Below are 23,500 nucleotides of genomic sequence, written 5' to 3' on the forward strand. Positions count from 1 at the left end.
TCCTCGATTTTTATGTTCTATTTGAAATTACTAGTTAGTTATTAGTCTTAGCGATGAGACTAAAATTTTATACAATTTAGCAATCAATTTTCCATAAAATTGACTAGTTTTTACGACTTCCTTTCTTCGGAATGTTTCCAAATTAAGTTTAAACCTAAAAAGGTCAACCAACCAAATTAGTATAAAAGTTATGTGAGTGAGAAAGGAATGTTACTTGTTGGAATTGTTTGTTGCTTGTCAACTGGTAGGTATAGTATAGCAATATTAATATTCCGTTTTCCCACCTGCTTTTAAACGTTAATAATTACTTTATCCTATACTGACATGCTGTTAAGATTTTTATATGTTTTATATGTGTATTAAATATACTCCAATGCTTGGTCACACTATTTGCAGATATTAGGAGAAGTTTATTTTATTTTCTAGCCATATTTTCGGTCTTTCCGGGCGATTTCAGAAGACTGTAATGCCATCTATTGACTATTAGTAAGCCACAACCCACACCACACACCATGACGTCTCGCAATCTGACGGAGGTGTTCGTTATTATGCGCAACAATGCCTCAAAAAATCGAAATCACTACGATGACCGCGTAAGTAAATCCCATAATAATGGACAAAGACATCAAAAATAATTGATAAAATCATAATTACAGCGAGGCAGCGATGCCGAGCGCCTGCTCAAGCATTCGGTGCGCGAGGCGGAGGAGGGACTCGAGATGCAGGACGACTATGGAACGCCACCCGCCTGGCTGGACAAGTTCGAGGAGGCACAATACACCATGTCCAAGTGGGTGACGAACTTATGCACCTGCTTATCCAAACAGCTGCCCAGCAGCATCTCACATTCCACTTTCGAACAGAATCAAACCAAAGCTGGACGAGCTGGGCTCCCTGCATGCGCGGCACCTGCTGCGCCCGACCTTCGACGATCAGCGGGACGACGAGTGCGACATCGAGGTGCTCAGCCAGATTGTGTGCAAGCTGATCACATCCACCCATCGGCACATACAGTGCGTCCGCTCCAGCCTCGGCGTGGGCACCAAAACGGAGCAGCGACTCACCTCCAATGCCGTGCACTGCGCCCTGCTGCAGCTGCAGGAGTTGACCTTCAAGTTCCGCAGCAGCCAAAACGCCTACCTGGTGCAGCTGAACTCGCGCGAGGAGCGCTCCCAGAAGTACTTTGACAACGGCGACAACTTCACCAATGTCGAGTTGGGCATGGGTCTGCCAGGCGGCGACACTGGCAGCGAGGCCATCAACTTTGTCGACTCCTTCGACAACTTCCTGCAGCCGGTGACTGGTAATGGCAAGGGCAATGCGTATCTGTTCGAGGACGATGACCAGGAGATAGACGATCACTTCAAGAAGCCGCTGGCCGCCAACCGCATGACCCAGCAGCAGCTGCTGCTCTTCGAGGAGGAGAACTCCAAGCTGGCCGAGCATCGCGAGCAGGAGGTGACCAAAATTGTCAAATCCATCAACGATCTCAATGACATCTTCAAGGATCTGGGCCACATGGTGCAGGAGCAGGGCACCGTTCTCGATCGCATCGACTACAATGTCGAGCAGACACAGACGCGCGTCTCCGAGGGCCTGCGACAGCTGCACAAGGCCGAAATGTATCAGCGCAAGAATCGCAAAATGTGCATCATTCTGGTGCTGGCAGCCATCACATTTTTCATGCTGCTGCTGCTGATTTTTACCAAGCTTTAAGTCCATTCCAGTCGTGCGTATCCAGCCTCTCCTCCCTCTTTTCGGTCGTTTGTGGTGTACAGTGTAAAAGGCTTCGATACATGTTATGTTTATTTAATTTATTAACTAAAGTTAAGAGCAAAGTTTTTTCCATTTCATTGAAAATAACCAGAGGAAAAAAAACACCTAAATACACAGTACACACCTCTACGGGGGTTTGGGGGGATCACAGCCAGAGGGACGACCGTTCTACATGCGCTCGGAGAGGCGCGAGGCCACGGAACGCAGATTGCCATAGACCTTGCTGGGCGGCGAGCCAAGGATCAGGTTGCAGATGGCACGACGCGCCAGCTGAATGTTTTGGTAGCTGCCCAGAATGTGAATCTTGCTGTCGGCGAGCACAATGCGGGTCTTGGTCACGTTCTCGATGGTGAATTTTGTGCGGCCACCCTTGCCGGCCAGACGGCCGATGGCGCGCGATTGATGGTCGCCGCGCAGCGTCTTCACGTCCTTGATCTCGAATGTCTCGACAAAGAGATCCTCCAGACGCAGCAGTGCCAGGGCATCGTCCACCTCGAAGCCGCAGAGGAAGGCCTTCACGAAATCGGCGCCCTTCTGCAGGTTGGCTATGTCCGGCGTCTCCGGGCCGACGCGCAACTCCACCTGGCGCGCCTTCATGTTGAAGCGAATCTGCAGCTTCATGTGCTCCACCACGGGCGTAAAGATCTTCATCCAGTGCTCCTTGAGCGAGGAGTATCTGTGCGGCGGCACCGACACTTTTCTCAGCTCGCTCTTGATCCGCTTCGCGCGAGGTGGGGCCGATGCTTGGGTCGTTCCAGCGACGAGACCCTCGATGCCTGTTGCTTCGTCCACCTGCATCTGCGTGTCCTGGGTGTTGGCCGCACTGCGCTTCTGTGCCTTCTTGGCCGGCACAAAGGCGTCCACCTTAATGTTTTCCACCTCCATTATGTTTATTATCGGGTTTCTTTCGAATTAATTGCGTTGTTTTCCAAATTTTGTTCCACGTGCGGTAGTGTTCAGTGTGACCGCGGAATTATCGATTCAATATCCCGCATGACCCTCGGAAATATACCCTTGCATCTTAAAAATATACCGTAAATCTTAAATCACTTTCCTCGAGTTGTATGTTCTATTTGATTTTACTAGCTAGTTAGAACCCTCTTTACTTGACATATATACTATACTATTACCCCATTGATGAAAAAATTCTCTACAAGATAAAATGAACTGATTTTTGAATTGGGGTTTTAGTTTTCGTATATTTTGTATTGTTATATATTAGTAGCGCTGCCAACTTGTTGGTAGATTAGTGGCAAAAATGAGTGCCAAATCTGCTTGGGTGTCCTTGCAGCCAGCTTTTGACCTTGTGCAGTCGATTAGTATCGATATTTTTATTGACTGTGGGCGCGTACTTTAAATTGGTTACGTCCTCTGCTGACTACCTGTGTCCCAAGGCAAATTCTCAGCATCTGGTGGTCAGCAGAATGCCATTAAATGGTGGTGCAAAAGTTTTAATTTTAATTGTGGTCAGCGGCGGTTGGCCTTCTTGCTTATCATTAAAAGTTTCTTTGGCAAACAATGGAAATTATTTCTACATCAGCCGCACGCGATAAGCACACGAAAGTGGGCACGGCACGGCCCCCCGCTAGGCTCTTGAAACTATAGTCAAGTTAGGGTTAAGTTGTGTAAAGTTAAGAACGATTCTTGGGACTGGGCCTGGGCCTGGGCCTGGCGATAATCTCAAGTTTGCAATTGCACTGGCAATTTGTTTGTTATCTCGCTTTTACGTATAGACTTACACTGCCCTCGCTCTCTCTCTGTCGCTCGCTCTCTCCCATCGCTATCTCTCTCTCTCTCTCTCTCTCTGTCTCGCTGGAGTTCTTGCGGTAAAGTTTACCCTCTGCCATGAGCTATGGCATTTGCATAGGCAGAGGATCGCTCCGCTTGGTCGGGGCGGGGGCCGCGCCTTGATATGAGTGGAAATTGCGTTGGCCTTCCATTTGGCATGCACTCATTTTGGTTATCTGCTCGGGCACTTAATAAACTTCACTTAATGACTCTCGAAACATTCGCCTTGGAATCGCTTTGCTTCAAAATTCGCCTAAAAGCGCACTCTCTCTCTCTCTATCCCACTCACTCGACCTACCAAAGATGATAAGCTTCGTCCGTCTCTTCCTCTCTTTGGACGCACTTTGGCAGGGCGGCCACGTTGTCATTGGCAGCAGCGGAAGCGAAGCAGCGCAGCGGGAGAGGATAGCAGGCAGGCTGGCAGCACTTTGAAACTGACAAAAAAGAGGCAAAACGAAAACGAGAAATCCGCGTAAAAGCGCTTCAAAGGTTTTCGGGGTCGACCGACTGCAACAAAGTTATAATTAGTTGGGGTTAGGTTTTTGGTCTACGTTTCGGGCTCCACCAAGCAACGCCTGGCACGCATGCCCTGGTGCGGGGCGGCGAATATATTTCATGATTAGACCACAGCACGAAAAAAAAGCTCCCTACATCCCTACATCCCTGTGTTTTTCGACAAAAAAAAAGAACCGCAATAATAATGCTGTGGCTGCTCTTCTGCTTTGCTTTGACGAAAGAGAGCACACACGCTCATTCTTACGCTTGCTCTCTTCCAGTGTGCCGCTGGAAAGAGAGAGTATACGAACATAGCGGCACTTGTGGCCATTCTTTGTGTTGCTCTCTTAGATGTAACGACTTTATTTATCTTAGCAGAAGAGAGAGAGAGAGATCAGCTCCTCTCTGTGCACTCCCTTCTTGTCAATACACGAAATAAGGATCATCGCACAGTTTCTCGTTGAGGACACAAAAGCGCGGGGCCACAGCCTCCGCCTGGATGCCACGGTCGAGCAGTCGCTCGCGATAGCGATAGAAGCGACGCTCTATGAGGACTGTCGATTCCACTGGATTTGCCCAGAGGCGCTCGGCAGCGGCGCCGGCACGTGGCCAGATGCGAGACTCCAAGGTGTTCTGATCGACGGACTCGGTCCACAGGCACACCTCGCCGCCCAGAACCAGCTGCGCCTCGGAAATATCCGGCATGTCGGCCTCGTAGACGGTGCGCCAGTTGTGGTACATGGTTTTAGCGTGCCCAAAGCCGTGGTCCAGGTACCAGAAATTGGCGTTGGAGACAATGATGCGGTAGCCCAGCTCCAGCAGTTTCCTGTTGAGGGAGTCGTGCGGGTCGACCCAGGTCTGGATGATGAACCGCTCCTTGGGCAGGTGGCGCTCGATTGTGTCCGGATTGGTCAGTAGACTGGACCACAGAATGACCGGCTTGGGCTCTGGTATGTCGGGATGCTCGCTCCGATTGATCTCGTCCCAGGCCAACAGATTGCGCCGATGGAACTGCGCCCAGAGGTGCAGGAAACTCTTCTCGCTGAGGTTGTAGCCCTGCGACAGCATCTTCTCCTGGATCTGCATGGAGCTGTTCCAGCACGACAGCTGCACCTCGTCGCCGCCCATGTGCACGGTCTCCTCCGGTGCTCCCATCTCGGCCACCTGGCGGAAGATTGCCTTCAGCACCGCGTACACGTTGTCGTTCATGGGATTCAGTTGGCCGCACGGCGGAGAGGCGCAGGGGGATTCCCAGGGCGAGCGCTGCAGGCAGACGGACAGCTCGCCCAGTCCCTCGTCGGGTCCCCACTGCCAGCCGCTGTTCGTGTGCGAGGGCCCATCGATCTCCACGATGATGCGAATGCCCCTGAGGCGGGCGTACTTCATCAGCTCGACGACCTGCTTGCGGGAGTAGGTCTGGGCGCTCGAGTAGGCGCCGTACAGCTGCATCTGTGGCACTCGGGTGATCTCCAGCGGGAAGCTGTGCGCGTCCACCACATGCCAGTGGAGCACATTCATCTTGGAGGCGGCCATGCCATCGAGCGTCCGCCGCACATGCTGCAGCGGCATGAAGTGGCGCGCTGTGTCCAGCAGCAGGCCGCGATGCGGGTAGCACGGACGATCCGAGATGAGGACATTGCTGACCAGCAGCAGGCCACGGGTCACGCTGCCCGTCACCAGATTGCTGAGCGTCTCGAAGGCATGCCTCGCGCCGTACACCGTAGTCGCCTGAATGTGCACCACGGTGCCATTGCCCAGCGTTGAGTTGATGGCCAACTTGTAGTTCTCGTGCGTGCGCCAGTCGAGCACCAGACTCCCGCTGATCACCGTCGCCAGCACCACGATCCGAGCGCTGCTTGCCACAGTGCAGTCGCGGGCGCACTCCCTGAGCAGATTTGCCACGAACAGCCGCCGGGTCTCGTGCAGGAACTGCGTGGCTGCCTCGCTGGGCGCCTCCACACTGAACTGCATCTCCTGGGGATCAAAGTGCACGCGACTGTGCGACAAACTGATGCCTGGACCGGTTGGCATTGGCCACACGGCGCCGTACTTGCCACACGACAGCCGGCAGTCGCGCTGGCTCTCAAAGCGCGCCACCCTGTACTTTTCCCCTTGCAACTTCCTATTCTCCGGCGTGCACACAGTTGACCGGCTGCACAGCCATTTTGTGCCGCCAGCAGCGTTAAGCACTAGCAAAATCCAAATAATTATCAGCCACTTCATTGTGTAAAAGTAACGTCCGAAAAAGTGGTAGTAAAAACGTTGCAAAGTTAAAAGATAATTTGATATCCCGAAAGAACAATTTTGAGATTTCAATAGCCGTTTCTTGAAAATATTTTAACTTAGTTTAAATGGATAAATATATGTATAAAGATCCTATATAGCAAGGCCTACTGTCTGCTCGATTTGGCCCAAACTGCACGGAAATTAGGGCCGCACAAAAAAGTTGCCCAAAGTGGAGTCATTTATTGAGAGTTTCTTCTTCCATTGCAAAAAGATTTAAGAGTCGTCTTCCAAAAAAATAACCAATATAAAATCAAAATTGTATTTACTATTTCCTCGCTTGATTGAGGTGTCGTTGTCCTTCCACCCCTGTCTTGCGACACAACCTGCTGGGGCAAGGCAAATGTAAAATATTTATTGTCTTGTTTTTCACTCTCAAGCAGTGCCGCTGCAGTGGGGCAAGGATGAGTACACAAACTAAAACCAAAATGATTATCTACCAAAACTCTTGCCATACTATTATTTTAATAAAGTAAATTTGTACACTTGTAAATTTACATTTTTAGCACTGCTCACAATATTCTTGCTGCCACTGTGCACTGTGGGGAAGGGCAGGCAGTGAGTAAGCATGTGTTGCAGCTAGCAGCCACTCGCATGTACTCACATGTACTCTCTTCCCTCTTTGTTTTGCGGTGTTTTGGGTGCGGGGCGGGTGGGTTTCCAGATTCATCCAATTCTGAGACTGAGCCTGAGACTGAGCCTGAGCCTGAGCCATGTGTTTTGCAGGTTGTACAAAATGCCGCAACATTTTATTACGGTTAAGCATGCATTCATTATGTCTACTTGTAGCTCCGCCTGCGCTGCTCTCTGTCCCCTCTGGTCCACACAGAGACAAATGAGTGGCAGGAGAGACAGGCAGAACTTTAGCTGGAGTGGAGGAGTGTGGGAGTAAAGGAGAGCGAAATGTGTACGTGCTGTGCAAATCAGTCTTGTCCGCACCGTCCAGCTCATTTGGTGCTCGACTAATCGCAAATAACACACATCGATTACAGCAACAATCCTCGGAAGACGTTGCCGGGAAGCATGAGGGAGAGAGAGAGAGAGCGGTGGCGAAAGCCAAGACTGGAACAGAAACAGAAACAATTAGCACGAACCCGGACATAATTGGCGTGCAGTTACAGAGGCTGATTAAAGAAGCAATCATAAAATTAAGACCCATAATCCCGTGCAATTTGGACAAACACACGCAAACGGAATGGAATGGAACTAGAACTAGGACTGTATAACTGTTGTTGGCCTGTTGTTGGAATGGGGAATGTAGCCTGAGCTGCCCACGAACGAACAAAGTGCTGCAGAAGAAAGAGAATTCGAATACGAAGCCAGCCAGCCCCAGTGGAAGGAAGAAAGCTAATAACCAAAGCCAGCAAAAGCAGCGTAAGCAGCAGCAGCAGCAGCAGCAGCAGCAGCAGCGGCAGCGGGCAGTGGGAAAAGTAGTAGAGGGAACGAACACACAAAAATCACTTTACACGCTCCAAATACAAAACAAGCATTACAGTTATATATCAATATACAGACTGTGGCAATGCCCACTAAATTACAAAGTGAGTAAAGTATATCACAAGAGAGAAGAGGAGGAGAGTATAAGCGGTGAGCACCATGCACTCACAGTTACAACTCGCTCTCTCTCTCTCTCTCTTGGCGCTCAGGTAGATAAAAGCTAAAAAGAGATGGAAATCACCTTTTGCTTGTTGTTTTCGTTGTGCTGTGGTGAAGATGTCACTCTATTCGCCTTGATCCCCAGCTTATATTCTTATTATGCTTGCTGCATGAAATCTCTTGATGGTAATATACCCTTGAACTCTGCCAGCGCTGGGTACTAAAGGGAATGTGTGTCTGTGCGTGCGGCTGCGTGTGCGTGCGTCTGGACTGCATTCCGTTAAGGGGAAAGCAAAGTGAACTGAAGAGGCGTGAGGAAGAGAAGTTGAGCTTCTGGTACGTGCGGCGATTTGTGTGCTCGAGGTAGTGGCAGTGCCAGTGGCGAGGTACAGCAGCAGGGAGCTGGAACAACACAAGAGCAATATGAAACCTTCATTAGCGAGAGGCAGTGGGCAGGATGAATAGAATGGAATGGGTAAGCCTGAGAGCAGGGCACTACGAGCATTGCACTCGTCCCCGCCCCAGGCCACATCGGATTGAAAATGCTTCCGGCCATACAAATTGTACGTGAAACGTGAGAAATTAATTTTCAAGGTGGCCACGCAGCAGCAGCAGCATCAGCGTCAAAGCCCTGGCCGCACCTCCCCCCGACACCCCATTAGACAAATTACCTGTGAGGCGCCCCCCAAGGTGGCTGACCAGGAATTGCCTAACTTTTAGCCTAGACGTCGAAACCGGATCGGAAACCAAGAAGTTTATCAGTCTGCTGGGGCTCACTGGCTGTGGAACCGAAAACGGAACCCCAATGATGGAACCTCAGGGAGGGTTGGGGCACAGACGGACCCCGCTCTCTCTCTCTCTCTCTCTCTCGATATGTCTATGTATGCAAAGCAATGTCAAAATTCAATTTAATGCTGCCGTAACGAAAATCTGTCAGCTTGCAGCACAAATAATGTCAAAGCCAAGCGCACACACACACACACACACAGACACAGACAGGGGATAGAAAAGGAGTTGGAGACAGCCACAAAGTGACGCTCACACACACACAGAGAGAGAGAGAGTGAGAGAGGACATATGTGACAAGACACACACAAAAGCCAAAGCAGGATGCTTGCGTCTGTCAGCGGCAATTGTGGCTGATTTTCGCTTTTTATACCTCATCCAAGGGGTACTCCCATTTGGTCAGGCTGTACGCATTGCCGCCCACCACTGATCCTTTCAGTTAGCGGAGCTCTCTGTCTGTATTTCGGTGTCAAGAAGCTGCAAAATCGAAACAAGTAAAGTGTATTTAATGTACGGCTTTGCGCGCTTTTCATTCTTTCGTTTTCTTAAATGGGACAGGAAGAGAAATAGTGTGTGCGGGAGTGGGAGTGGGAGCGCAGTGATAAACGAAGGAGCAGGAGGAGCAGGAGGGAAGTGTCACACATTGCATAACATTCCAAAGCATTTGATAAACGGCGACGCTTGCCAGTACGAGTTCGAGTACGAGCATGTGTCCTGTGTCCTTTGAGTGTCCGTGTGCGGGGCATTGTTGAAAGGGTCGTCCTTTGGCGCAGTTCGAATCTGTTGCCACTGCGACTGTGACATTGACAAGTCAGACAATTTCTCAAAAGATGCATTCACGCAGGGCAAGCGGGCAACAAAAAATTAAGCAGAGAAATGGCACTGGAATGGAGTGTACAACCGCCTGCCCACCTGCCTGCCAGCCTGCGGTCTGGAGCGCTACACTTGACTCCAGCAGTGGCATACACCTGCCTCTGAGTCGCAGGAGTCTCCATTCGCTATGGCAGCTGTCAGCTTTGGCTTTGGGCTGCCCCGCGGCTGGCCCAACGCTGCTTAATGGTGGCTCAATGCTGGCTTAATGCTGGATATGACTCGCGCGACTCACAATTGTTTTGATTCGCAACAATTGCATTTGGCAGGCGTAAGCTTTGAAGTTTCGAGAGCCGAATGGACTTCAGGCACTGCCTTAAATTTATAAATTTAAATTTAAACCAAAAAAATATGTTGGGAAGCAAGCGAAAAAGCTACAAGCGACTGGCTTGAAGTGTTTGCATGTTTTGCTCCATCTACTTCATAAATTAATACATACATAAAAATATACATAAATACATATACAAACATGTATCTGCATGTCTCACTTTTAATTGAGCCAAACAGGCGCGAGGTGTAGCAGCGTGCTTAATTCCGTGTGCCGTTTATCCGGCTGGTTTTTGGCGAGACCTCCTCCCGCCCGCCCGGAATCCGAGTGTTTTGACTTTGTCGAATTAGCCATTGTGATAACATTTATGCGCCGCTCTGCTGGTGGTGCTTCATCGCACTTAATTGGGCAAACGATTGCCTGACTTGCTTACAAATGTGCCTCTAACGTCGGCAGGGCCCAAACAGGCAGCCCTTCCATGTGTGCCACACGACAAACACCAAAAAAAAGTGAAACTCAAACAAGCGGCACGCACTTGATGCGGAGGAGGCGAACACCGACCCACGCACGTATTGAGAATGTGTGTGTGTGTGTGTGGGAGAGTGTGTGAATATTGCATGCGATAAATTATTTTAAAGCGTTAACCTCCCACACCGCACACAGGGAGCAGCCAACGAGCAGACATCTATTTAATATACCGCAACGCATCAGTTTTAATATTGTTGCGATTTTATTTACGCGCATGAAAATTTATAAACGTTTATGACATGTCAAGCAGCATTGTGACTCCACCTCCACCGCACGTTGCGCTCTCTCACTCTCGCAATTTCTCCCCCATTCTCTTTGCACGCTGCGTGCAGAATCTTTACTGTAATATTACCCTCTAAACGTGCAGCAAAACGGAAATACTCGAGACAACGATAACTGAATTCTGCCATTAACTTTGTAAAGTCATAGATATAAATATATGCCATAACGAATAAATGCTAAGAGAATTACAATTATATCTACAATATTTGAAGCTATTATTTAGTCTTTATGCGAGTACTACAGGATTTACATGCATTTAAATATGTGCTGGGTATCCCAATTGTCGGTACTGTACGGCCTGAACTTGCTGTACGTTATTTCGACTCTTTCATGTAAATGTTATTATTATTATTGTTATTATTATTGCTCTAGTTGTTGTTGCCCTTTAATTTTGGGTACGTTTGGGTGCGAGAAGGAGAACTGGAAGAGGCAAAAGCGAAAGGAATATGACAACTACTCAAATACAATTTATTGTTTCTGATTTTCTTTAGTCTTTATTGTTACGCAAATTTATTATGTATTTATTAATTTGTTTTGCTGTGGTTTTTACACACACCCCGATACATCCCCACCCACACACACACCTACATATATCAATGGATAGTCGACAGGCAGGTTAAACATTTTCGTTTGATTTGTTATCAGGGCTGGCATCGTTTGGTTCTANTGTTTTTTCTCTGTACTGCAGTGGCGTGCACACTAAGCATAGCGACGCAGAATGAGACAAAAAGAAAGAAAAAAAAAAGAAGGTGCCAACAGAAGGGGGGGGGGGGGGGGGGGGGGGGAATATTTATGCCCTCCAGAAGCGACAAGAAGTTGCCAAATTTCAGTGCCAATTGTAGTACCCTTTTGTCCATGGAGTAATAACCGCAGACAAGGGCAGAGATTGAGCTGCTAGGGTATTAAAGGCATCGGCATTAAGAACTAGATTTGTGTTTCGTTTTTTTGATATAGTTGTTGTTGTTGCAGTAGTAGTAATTGTTGATGTTTGTTTTTGCTGGATATTGTGGCTGGAGCTGTCGCTGTCGTGGGCTGCTCGTTGACGGCGTTTGTAATTTCATTTTCGGCATTATGTAATTTATGAACTTTTCATTGAAAGTTATGTGCAAGCGGCGGCGCACATTGACGACATCTTTAATTAATTACATTTTAACATGATAATTAATAGTGCCGCGCGTGTCGACAGGCAGCAAAGCCGAATGCCACAAAAGTGAAACCAATCCATGGGGAGGGGGCCAGCAGTCAGCAGTCAGCAGTCAGCAATTGTCAAAGGCAACTCCGCAGGTATGCTCTCCCAAGGTGAATTATTCACCATGCTCAGAGAGACAAGCGCAAGAGAGGGATCAGCATCAGAACAGTGACAGAGAGAGAGACGGGGAGGGAGAGAGTAAGAGAAGTCTTCAGTGGCAAAAAGGTGAAACCTTAAAGAGGCAAACTAAAGTTCGATTTCAAAATGTTATATACGAGTATATGCGGAATTCCATGTTGCACTTGATGCATTGCGATCGAGTCAGTAATTTGGCTTTAACGCGTTGCCAATTCATCGAAGAAGGCTGCAACAGTGGAGTATGGCCATAATAATGATAATAATAATATCAGAAGCAGAGGCACAGACAAACAGACAGCCACAAAACCGAAACAGAGACCAGAGGCAGAGGCATCGTGGACACTGATGATGACCATAATGATACACAAACAATTGCCAAGGAATTTCAATTCAATTCCATGCCATGCTATGCCCGGCTCTGCCTTTTCTTTTTGTCTGTTTTGTTTTCCATTCTGTTTTACGGTGTTTTTTTTTTTTTGTTTTGCCGCATCTTCTATGCCGCCACATCCGCATCCACATCCGCTTTTGCCTTTCGCATGTTCCTGGGACTGGAAGTGGGACCGGGACTGGGACTGGGACTGTTTCCATCATTCCGTCTTGGTCACGGACCTCTGGTTGCTCCTCCTCCCGACTGACTCGCTGCCCTTAAAAAAAAAAAGTTGTTTTGACAGTAGCCAAGATTGAGTTCTTATTCAATTTGTACGGATTTGTTGTATACGCTGGCCCTTTTAGGGCCCCCCCCCCCCTGCCACGTTGCCACTTTGCCACAGTGCCCACTCAACCCATTCTTCAGATGCTCAATTGGAATTTATTTCATATTATTTGTCGTATGGTCTCCCGCTCATGCTCTTACCATTCCCTTCAATTTCGTTGCCCCCCCGCCCCGCCACGCCACGCAAGCTTTCTGGCACTTGGCCTTTGTTTTTTGGGGTGCGCGCGTTCTGTAGCAAAAGTTGTGCTTGTTGTGGCCTCAGCTGCAGTCAATTTGAGTTGTTGCCCTCCTTGACCGAGCACACTCCGAGTGTGCTCCCCTGCACTCTCTGTGCTCCGTGCGAGCAACTCGATTTGGCTGCAGGCTTGCAGATGGATCAAGTTAGCTGCTAGTTGACTCTTGCTGGCAGACCGACCAGTTCGACCATTCCGACCAGTGGCGATGCGGGGAAGGCCAATCAATGTGCCCGCAAAAGTATGCTACGGCAAAAAGTTGCAGCCGGCCCCAGTCAGCAAACCATGTAAATGTCCTTGCTGGCCACACACAAACGAACATTCGAACAGTGTGCCGTGACTCAATGCAGTTCAGCGGATTTCTTGGTATAAGCTTAATAATACCAGCAAAAGGATACCCAAAAACATTTGGCATAACTTTTCTTTTTGGCTCCTAACTTGTTATTTTTGTAATTGGCAGTTTTCAGTTTTATCCCAGCCCCAGCCCCAGTCCCAGCCACAGCCCCAAACCCAACCCCCTCGCCACGTTCAGTTTCATTTGACTTTTGTGTGTGGATCAAATTTAATCAAGTTTGTTTCTTGTTTCTTGTTTCGTGGTGTTTGCTGTGGTGCCGTGGGTTATTTATGAACTGTGTGCACAGGTGTTATGACCAATGTCCAACGCACTCCCGCTCATATCAGTCATGTCAGCCATCAGTAAACCCACAGCGTACACCCTCCCCATCCTATCCAGGGCCAGGGCCAGGGCCAGGACCAATCTGCAGCTCAATCCGGAACCGAAGTGGCCCAACGCTAACCACTTTAGAGATGAGCCCGCCCTTAGCTGTTGTTCTTATACTTGCTTGCCCGGCTGGCTCTTACTTTGCCCCACATTCTGCGTTGGCACTGGCTCAGGCACACCCTGGCACAGCCACAAAACCACACACAAAAGTAAGTGAAAAATATGCAAAAGATAACCAGAAAATATCTCCAACCAAAATGAACATTCCAGTGCCAAAATATCAATGAAAACAAAGCTTCAACTTGAGTATTACTTATTAGATTTGTGGAACATATTCCATATTCGTGCCCTGTTCGGAAAGAGCATCCACATGTCGCTCGTTTCTTGCCTTTTCGGTTCTTTTGTTCCTTGCTTCGCCTTGCGCGACTTCAAATTGCCAACTTAGTTGTTATTTGTTGGCTGTCTGGCTAAAGACAGGAGAAGGAGCAGGCCACAGCCGATAGCCGAGAGCTGACCCGGCCCAGGCGCAGGGACAGGAACAGGGCAATATTCGTGGACGAAGCACTCTGATGGCTCTCACGTCACCACTTCTGCAAATTGCGGCAATAATGCAACAAAGGTTTCTTGGGAAACACACACCAAATTGCATAAGCCAAAGTCATGGGGCAAGGGACGGAGCCAGGGACTCTGGCAAAAGGGGCAAGCGTGCCTGTGGATGGATGGGACTTGGATGTACTTGGCGACTGAAAGACGCCGTCAGTCACTTGGCCGCCGCCGTTGCCGGCGCGTCCTGCAGCCACGAGGATCTCCCTCGATTCCTCCTGACTCCGGCTCCTGCGTCTTTTACTGCTGGCTGCCTGCCTCTGCAGCTCCTTCGCTCGCTCCTTCCCTCCCTGCTGCTGCATTTCATTTTCAATTTGATTTTTTTGTTTTTGTTTCTGTTTACATTTTCATTCGCCGTTGCGGTTTTCGCTTCGGCTGCCCTGCCCCATTCCAAATTCCACTCACCCGTTCCATTCCCAGCCGCATTTCACGTTTTCGTTTTCGTTTTCGTTTCGTTTCGTTTCGAGGCAAGGCAACATTTTTGTTTGTAATTTACTTGGGAATGCAGGCAGGCGTCTTCCCCCACCGCCTTGTGCTGCGGTTTTCTAAGAAAAATCTTTTGTGCGCCACCAGCAGCAGTGGATGAGCCACGCCGTAATTGCAGTGGGTCCCTAACTGTGACCGCCGACAGGCAAATCAAGTGTCACCCAAATGCTACTCCAGATGCGGGCCCTTGCAGCGCACGCCAAAGCATGCACCCCCGCACCCAGCTATGCGGGTGTTCCTTTCCCTCTCCCTCTCTCTGTGCCTCTTCCTCGCTGCCTTAAGCGTCTTTGCTCAATAAATTTCATTCGGCACTTTTGGCCCAGTTTAAAATGCAAAATGGCACGAAAGACTGAATGACAAGACTCGGGGCATACCCTAAACCTAAACCTAAACCTAAACCTAAGCCTAAAATTTGTGTAAACAATAGCCGCAGGAGCGAGTCCGCGCTACAGGATAAGTGATCGATGTGGCCAGAGCAGGAGCTCTGGAGCAGGGGCAGGAGCCCCCAATTGTTGCTCGTTTGCCATTTGCCATTTGCCATTTGCCATTTGCCATTTGCCTGCGCAATGAGCATCATGAGGAGGCAGCACAATGGCTGGCACATGTCCTTTAATGCTCCTCCTGCAAAAGGCACAAGGACCACAACAATGGTGGGCAGGCATACACTCGCCTGTAGACACAGACCCGCAGTCGGACAGATGCAACAATGGGCAGCTGCAGCAGGACACTTGGATCGACGTTGCACATACCTTTGGGTGACAAATCGCCTGCTCCTCCATGCTTTATTTCCCATCTTTATGTGAGTGTAGTATTTGCAGATTCTTAGATCTGAACAAGGCAGCCAATTAATTCGCCAGTGGGCCATTTAATGAGCTTAGAATATAAATGTAAGTATAAAGCAGCCCATTTCCATCGCTGTCTGCCTCTGTCTGTGCATTTGTCGGCGCTTTCTGTGAATTTTGCTTTGATCCGAGTCAGCCGCAAAACCCACAACGGCGTGGTGTAGTTGCCTCCCCTGGAGAGCGGCGAAGGCCATGCCTAAAAAAAAAGCTAATCGCCAGGTGTCGGCTCTGGCCTCGTCCTTTCATTTTGAGTGTTTTGTTCCAAACAATTGGCGCTGCTCCGCACTCACTCATTCACTCTCGCACTCACTTATTCATTCACCATTCACCACCCGAGTCATTGGGTCCCCCCGCTTGGACACGCTTGTGCTCATTTCCATGCCCCGTGCCCCCTGCCCCGTGCCCCATTCTACATTCCTGCATTGTCGTTTGTCCGTTGATTCCTGTTGCTAATTTCTGTTGTCCATTGGAGCTGCTGTCTGCATGTGGGAAGGGGCGGATTTGGCTGCCCACTGGAGGACCTTTCACACAAAGATCAGCGTGTCGGGACTGGGGCTGCTGCTGGTTCTGGTGCCGGGCCGTTGGCAAAGGTGTTGGGCCATCCCTTGGCCCCAGTGCTTTTGTGTGCGGACGGGGACAAAAGAAAGCCACAGGCAGGCACCAGCCAGCACACACAGCATGAAGCGGCAGCCAGTATCCAGTGCGCCATTATGAACGGATGCTTCCTGCACAGGATGCGGCCCAAGCACAGTCCCACCCGTCTTCAGCCGAGTTCGGTTGCCATCGCACCGATTGCAATTAATTCTGTGTATTCGCATCACGTTCCGGATCCCATCACCAAACAATTTCATACGTATTAAATGCAATGTCGAAAGTGAAAACACAATCTCCGCTCCGCTCCGCTCCATTCCATTCCATTCTCAGTGGTAGATTCAGAGCCATCGGATGCCAGAGCCTTGCCGGCTCTGTTCGGGGGTTCGAACTCTGAGTGCCCTAACCGTTAAGAAGATTGAGTTAAGTGGGAGGTTCGCCCCACTCTGCCAGCATTCCCTCAATCTCGAGGATACATGTGAGTAGTGGTCGCGGCTCTAGCAGCGTCTCCACTCCCTTGGCATTCTTCCTTCCGCTTTCGAGTCTGTTTGCTCTCTTCTTCGTTGCTTCAAATTTATTTATTCTGTCATTGGCATCGTTTTTATCAATAATTCGTACCTCGGCTCGCCTTTAATTACCATTTTCTGTGATTGAACTTCCAGTTAAGGCAACTTTAAGGCAACTTTCTGTGCCCCCTGCCAGATTTTCTGTCTTACAAGGGAAAACATTTGCCGTGGAAGTGCGCCAGTGAACGAAGCTCTCTGTAAACCATCAAATGAAGACGATTTAATTTCATTAATTTGCACACGCCTCTCACCTAGAGGGGTTCCTGCTATGTTCACACCTCCCCATACCTCATCTCTCACCTCCCGCTGCTGTCCAGCAACTTGTCCGTGGACACACTGCTCTCTCTGGCATTTCATCCACAAAAATGGTCTCTTAATTTTTGTAATTTGTTGTCTTGCCACGAAGAGCAGCCGGGCGGATGGCCAGAGGTGGAACCAAAGTAATGGTTTTAATGGCCATCTGGATATCATCCGCAGTTTGTGGTCTCTTCAATGCGATGAGATTTGCATATTGTCGGAATGATGCCATCAAATAGAAATTCCAATGTGGGAAAGGACATGGAAATGGAAATGGAATCGGGAGCAGAGCAGAGCAGAGCAGAGCACAGCCGGAGGTGTTCCCCCATTTCCCATCCATTCCCCTGTCTTCATGATGATGTGCAACTTATCCATTCTGTCCAAATTCCAGCGATGACTGACCAAAAAAATAGACAACAAAAAAAACCCACACGCAAAAAACACTCGAATCGAAACGAAACGAAAGCAAAACAAAATCAAATCTAAGGGCAAAGTTGTTACCTTTAACCCCCAGCAACCCCATCCACCATGGCACTCTGCTGGCTGGGGCTAATACCGAGCTGGGTACTGGAGGAGGGTTGCTAGCTGGTAGCTGGTAGCTGGTAGTCTCAGCTTAGCATGAAAGCCTGTCAAAATAATACCAACGAAATTAATTTTGACATATGCCACAATGAGTGAAGGCCCCAGGCCCAGGCCCAGGCCCAGGCCCATTTCCCACCACTGTGACACACATAAGATGCGAGGGGCCAGGTAGCGTATGAGTATTCAAAAAATTATAAAACATTACTCGAGCAGCATTTTGTTAAAGTATGTTTAAGCTTCCATAAATATGTTCGAATGAAATTATTACTGTAAATATTCTCTCACTTTGTATTGCTATCTGCTGCCTGCCGTTTCATTTCGTTTCGTTTCTTTGTGTTAACTGGCAAAAAGCTCGCTCTTTGATCTACTTCAGGTAGCTGAGCTTTCATCGCTCTCTTTTATGCTCGCCGAACATGGCATTGCTCTTGGGTCAGAGCTTAACACACTGAATGCTCCTCCCAGATGCCTATGTAGATCTATGTAGTCTTTCTCCATTAGTTTCAACACAATGCTGAGAGGACTCTTCCTCCCACTGTACTCTGGCCAGGGTTAAAGTGCCAATTCAACGACGAAGATCCCCGGACAATATGCCATGGGGCCAAAGGTCAACTGCGGTGTTAACGTGTCTGACTCGACAGGCGGCCAGGCAGTCGCAATACCAATCACTGAACACTGAATACCGAATCTCAGGCCCCGTCGCTATCGGGCTGCCGGCTGATGAAAATGTGCAAAAATGTTGCCGGTATTCAGCACGAAATATGCATAAATATATAAATAAATGGCTCGCACACACACGCAAAGGGATAACTGTGTCGGCTACTGTCTATGTGGCTGGCTGGCTGGCTGGCTGGCTGCCTGCCCCCCCTGCTCTCACTCCACTCTTTTCCCAGCACTCTTTGATTTTTGCTGTGGCTTTGCGCTTTCGATGATTTCTGCCTGCCACTCTGCCATCCGCCATTCCCTATGCCCTCTCCTTCTGTTCAAACGTTCTCAGCTCACACCACTCTCTCTCTCTCTCTCTCTCCCTCTGCCTACCACCCACCCATATCGCATTTGTTGCAATATCTCTCTCTCTCTTTTGTTGTATTTTTTGTTTACTCATTTTTGTTGTTTGCATTAAAGTTGCGCACTTTACTGTTGACTTCTCCCCCTCCACTCCTTCACCCACTTTCGGCGCTCTAAATGTGTGTGAGTGTTTTTGTGTGTGCCTGAAGTGTACAATAAACGCGGATTTCTCCGCCAATATTTGTCTGCAATCATTTTGGCTTGTCGGCAGTTCCCTGCCTCTGTCTGAATGTCTGAGTGTCTGTCCGCCCGTTTGCCTGTCTGGCTCCATCCCCCTATGAGCCATCCGTCTAGCGTTTGGGCCTCGTCTCTTTTCAGACCAGACCAATAAAGCGTCCAGCAACGACATGAATGTCAAACCTGATCTTCATGCACCGAAGTGCTACATACCCTAGAAACAGGTGGGGTGGAGGGGTACCAGAGAGAATGGAAGGCGCGTCACACATTCCAATTCTGGCTGTTGGGCATCGTCGATCATCGCAGTGTACGCTCTGTGAGGGCATATCGATGGGAAGAGCAACCTTCAGTGGAGCAGCGCAATAACAACGCAGCCAGCGCTGTTGACGTTGCCCCTACACACACACACACAAACTCGCACACTCGCACGCTCACATAACGCGCATCTTTGTTGTGCTGTGTAATGCGCGACTTCTGTTTGCCTTTCGCTGCTTTTCTCTGCTGTCGATCTCTCTGTGTGTGTGTGTGTGTGTGCGTATATTTTGCTTGTGCGTCTCAATCGAGACAATTGGTCTCAACGCCATAAGCGCTTCACACATTCCATTTATGACCCTAGCACATATGTAGCCCTAACACATCAGCCATCACACTCCACTCCAAACCGCACTCTCCCCCTCCCCCTCTCGCTCATACGCTCACATTCTATCATCGCGTGCTTGTTGATTTAACGGTTTTGGCGCTCTCCTGCTTCTTATGTTGTCTGTCCGTCTGTCCCTTGTTGCAGTTCCGTTTTGGTTTTTTCCACTCTGTTTTTTTTTTGCTTTCGACCACGAAGGTCTGCTCTGCATTTATTTTTTTCTGGTCTCTCTGCAGTTTAACCAACTGATGGCACACAGAAACCCGAGGGGGTGTCAGGATGCAGCTAACAGTTAGGTGGGATTACATACATACATTTTACATACATAAATGTACATATGTATGTAGTTTTTGCATATTGAAAGTGTACGACAGGATTTATGGGTCATGTGTGTGTATGGTGAAAGGATTTAAAGGAAACACGGCTAATACGACAGAACATGAAATAATGCTGAGTGCAAGTTCAGAAATAAATGGCTACAATTTAAAGCAATAAAATGAATAAATATACGATATTAATTTGGGATAAATAAAATGTATGAAATATATTTATTACAACTGCCATCTGGCTTGTCTGGAACTTGGAGCTAATCACTCACCCAACAATATTTAGCACACATTTAACAACCTGCCAGCAGGCCAACATAATTGAAACAAATCTAAAATATTGAAGCACATTCCATGTGCTTCCATGCAGCATCAACTGGTATTTATTGGCTTTGCAATATATAAATACAATTTATGGCTTAAAAATGAAGCGCACAAAAGCCTTTTTGGCCCCTCCGCCACGCCTGTGCCAACAACAGCAACAACAGCAACAACAACAACAACAACAAACGCAAAGCAATAACTAACTAAATAAATAACATAAATTAACTAAATTTGTAGACAATTTTGTCTGTTAAGTGTAAAAGTTTTTGCGCTCTCCCTGTCCACTTTTTGTTTTTCTTTTTTGCTTTTTTTTGGAGGGGGGGGGGGGGAAGCGAACTTTGGTAACGGGTTTTTTTGGGTGAGGATTTTTGGTGCTTTTGGCGCAATAATGGATACGCTTGGGTCGGACTCTGGACCGCTGTGAAGAGTCTCCCAGTTGCTGGATCCACTACGAGTGCTACGAGTGCTACGACTGTTCAAGGATGCTGACCATACACACATGAGTGCCAGGGGGCGAGGAGGCAATGTTGTGACATCAAATGTTCATGTTAACAACTTTTCTAAAACTCAATGAGCTGTTGTTTGTGTTGTCCCAGTCGCAGTCGCAGTCCCAGACCCAGACTCTCACAGCTATAGATATACATGTGTAGCTGGGGGTAGAAGAGGGTTAGCAGTCAGCCAGGCGCAAACACGACGAGCGTCGAGTGTTTTGTAGCAAATAATTTTGCACAAAGTTCTCGCCTTAACGATTCGAACACATGTTAACATGAAGAGTAACAACAGTTGCAACAAGCAGTCCTCCAACCCCCCCCAACAATCCACACTCCACAGGTTCAGGTTCAGGTCCAGGTCCGGGTCTTGGTCCTTGTCCTGCTCTGTTCGTGGATAACACTTCGACATGATAATAAATATGCTTGAGGCAGGCACAAGGATAAGGATGAGCCAAATGAAATGAACGGCACGGCACGGCACGGCGACATGTTCCCTCTCGCCAGGAGGATGGACTGGACTGCAGTAAGGATACGCAGGATGTACTCCTACTCGTAAAGGGAGTGCAACGAGAGCCCGATAGGTAGTGGCAAGTATAACATGTTTATATGATGTCTAATAAAATGAAGCGCGAATATTCTTTACATTCGTATTCCAGACCAGCTGCAGCGGCAACTTCCTCTCCGATGCACGCCACACTGTCGCTCTGGCTGCCACTCTGCGACGATGCAAATTCGCATGCCAAATTCTTTGGTTGGCTGCAAAATCGCGTATTTGAAACACGTTTAAGCAGCTGAAGGAGCATCAAAAAAAGAAGCAGGAAGAAGCAGCTTGCACATGCAACACCATTGCCCGTTTTCCTTATGGCTAAGCCACCCAGCAGCAGCAGCAGCAATCCCATTCGCGTGGCATAAAAACTGCAACGAAGAACAAAGCGTGACACAAAATATGTCAAATTGTAAGGGGGGCGAACGGTGCAGGGAATACGATTGAATAACGCCTATCGGCCCGGCCCAAATCTGCAAGCGGAAATCTGCTTCGCATATCCAAAGGTTGATTGGCGATGCCTCAATTGATCAGCGAGGCAATCAACGCCCGCCTCTCGCTCTCTTTCTCTCTCTCTCGCTCTCTGACAAGCTCTCCACTTGCAGCGGCAGCTGCTTGGCATGTAAATTTCTCAGCACAAACAGGACAGTGGCGTCGACATGCGAAGGGGTGCACCCAGATGTAGCAGCAGGTCGAGAAGTTCAATGCGAAGATCCCTTTATTTATAATCAAAATTTATTTTTTATTTATTTATTGATACAAGCGACAAGCAGTCAAGATCCCTTCTCCGCTCCACCTCTGACCTTTGGTAGTGCGGCCAACTAAAAGGTTGATCCTCTCTCTCTCACACGCGAGGACTTAGGCTGCACTTTAAGCGAAGATAGTGCCTGGCCCTTAAATATTTACACCAACAGAAGGTGTACAATATGCCAGCGCCACCGCAATGCCAAGCACAAACACCAGCGTGGAGTCGACTGGAATCGAGTCGAGTCGAGTCGAGTCGAGTGTCGGTGTCTTGACCGAGTAAGCCGCTAAGCTAACCTTGTTACACATGCCACATCCTCCACGGATGTGCCGCTGATGGTGGCATATCCGATTTGCCATATGTCAGCTGGATGAAGCCATAGCCATGGATGAAGCTGCAGCATTAACAAGTTGCCCACCTGGGCACGTGTGAAGAGATTTACTTCGGTGGCAGGAGCATCAGCTGGCACAGGGACAGGAGCTAGGGCGGAGTGCCACCTGTCAGGGTTCCCAGCGTCTGTACCTTCTGCCTGCCTGCCTGCCTGTCTGTCCGCCCACTCTGCTCCACATCCAGCTCCACTGTGTTGCATCTTTTGTCTTTGCATTGGGGCTTGGGTTCGGTAAGCTGGGTGCAAAAAATCCAACTCGATTTCCACCCCCTACCCCCAGCAACTATCTCTTGGCACTTTACGAGGACTGTGCGCTTTTATTATTATAAAATACGCATGAGTTAGTGTGCATATTTCATGGCTTTTGTGTATAAAAGGGATAAAAATGCAATCAGTCGCAAAAACCAGCAAAGTGAAACGGACAGAGTGTAGAACTGGGCAATAGTCATAGTCGTGGGGGTCTCCGCCAAGTCCCCCGCGAGATTTTTGTCCACCCAGAGGGAAGAGTGGGAGAGGAGGCTGGCATACAGGCTAAAAACATAATGATTATCCATGTGAATGTGAATGTGAATGTGTGGCTAAATGGCTAAAGATTAGATCAGATCAGAGCTTGTAAATAATCGAGTAACGAGTAGCGAGTAGCGAGTAACGAGTTTGTAAGTTTAGTGCTTTACTCCCTCTATATTTATGATGAATGACATGGCAAATGGTTAATTGAGGTGCCGACCCTTGATAGAGCGAGACGTGCCGTAACAGGTGACCCTCAAGTAAAGCAAATGAGCAATCTGTCCTATGTCGAGACCGAAACCAGAACTTGCTCGTGGAAAACTAAGTAAATACTCTCGTAGGGAAGTGAAGGAGCTGAAGCTGGAGGCATACACACACACACACACACAGAAGTCGGACTGGCACGAGGACTGGCATGCGAATGGGCATAGGAAGGAGTACAAGTACAAGTACAAGTACAAGTACAAGTACGAGGATGAGGACGAGAACGAGTACTCAAGTGCCATTGAAGAAAAGTGCTCATGTTTTTCCGTGCCCCGCATGGTACTTGGCTCCACCCTCCCCCCTCCACCACTATTCACGCTTGGTCCTGGCTCAAGGCGCGAGTAAATTCAAGAAACAATTTTCAGGAATGACTTAACTTTTGCGTTTATGTGAAAACTTT

At 48.6% G+C, this 23,500-nt stretch overlaps 3 protein-coding genes across 3 annotated transcripts; 1 reads left to right on the forward strand and 2 right to left on the reverse strand.

Annotated features, from left to right (window-relative positions):
• Positions 1 to 378: 378 nt before the first annotated feature.
• LOC117581077 (syntaxin-16) lies at positions 379 to 1,805 on the forward strand. Its single transcript, XM_034267961.1, has 3 exons — positions 379 to 593; positions 657 to 790; positions 864 to 1,805. Exons 1-3 carry the CDS (start codon positions 513 to 515, stop codon positions 1,714 to 1,716), a joined length of 1,068 nt encoding a protein of 355 aa, XP_034123852.1. The 5' UTR covers positions 379 to 512; the 3' UTR covers positions 1,717 to 1,805.
• Positions 1,802 to 2,752, reverse strand: LOC117581079 (RNA-binding protein pno1). Its single transcript, XM_034267962.1, has one exon. The coding sequence runs from the start codon at positions 2,659 to 2,661 to the stop codon at positions 1,945 to 1,947; it is 717 nt and encodes a 238-aa protein (XP_034123853.1). The 5' UTR covers positions 2,662 to 2,752; the 3' UTR covers positions 1,802 to 1,944.
• A 1,730-nt stretch (positions 2,753 to 4,482) lies between these two features.
• On the reverse strand, positions 4,483 to 6,377 carry LOC117580901 (chitooligosaccharidolytic beta-N-acetylglucosaminidase-like). Its single transcript, XM_034267661.1, has one exon. It carries the CDS (start codon positions 6,280 to 6,282, stop codon positions 4,483 to 4,485), a length of 1,800 nt encoding a protein of 599 aa, XP_034123552.1. The 5' UTR covers positions 6,283 to 6,377.
• Between the last annotated feature and the right edge of the window lie 17,123 nt (positions 6,378 to 23,500).

This window comes from Drosophila guanche, unplaced genomic scaffold (assembly GCF_900245975.1).
Source record: "Drosophila guanche unplaced genomic scaffold, DGUA_6, whole genome shotgun sequence".
NCBI classification, from domain to species: Eukaryota; Metazoa; Arthropoda; class Insecta; order Diptera; family Drosophilidae; genus Drosophila; species Drosophila guanche.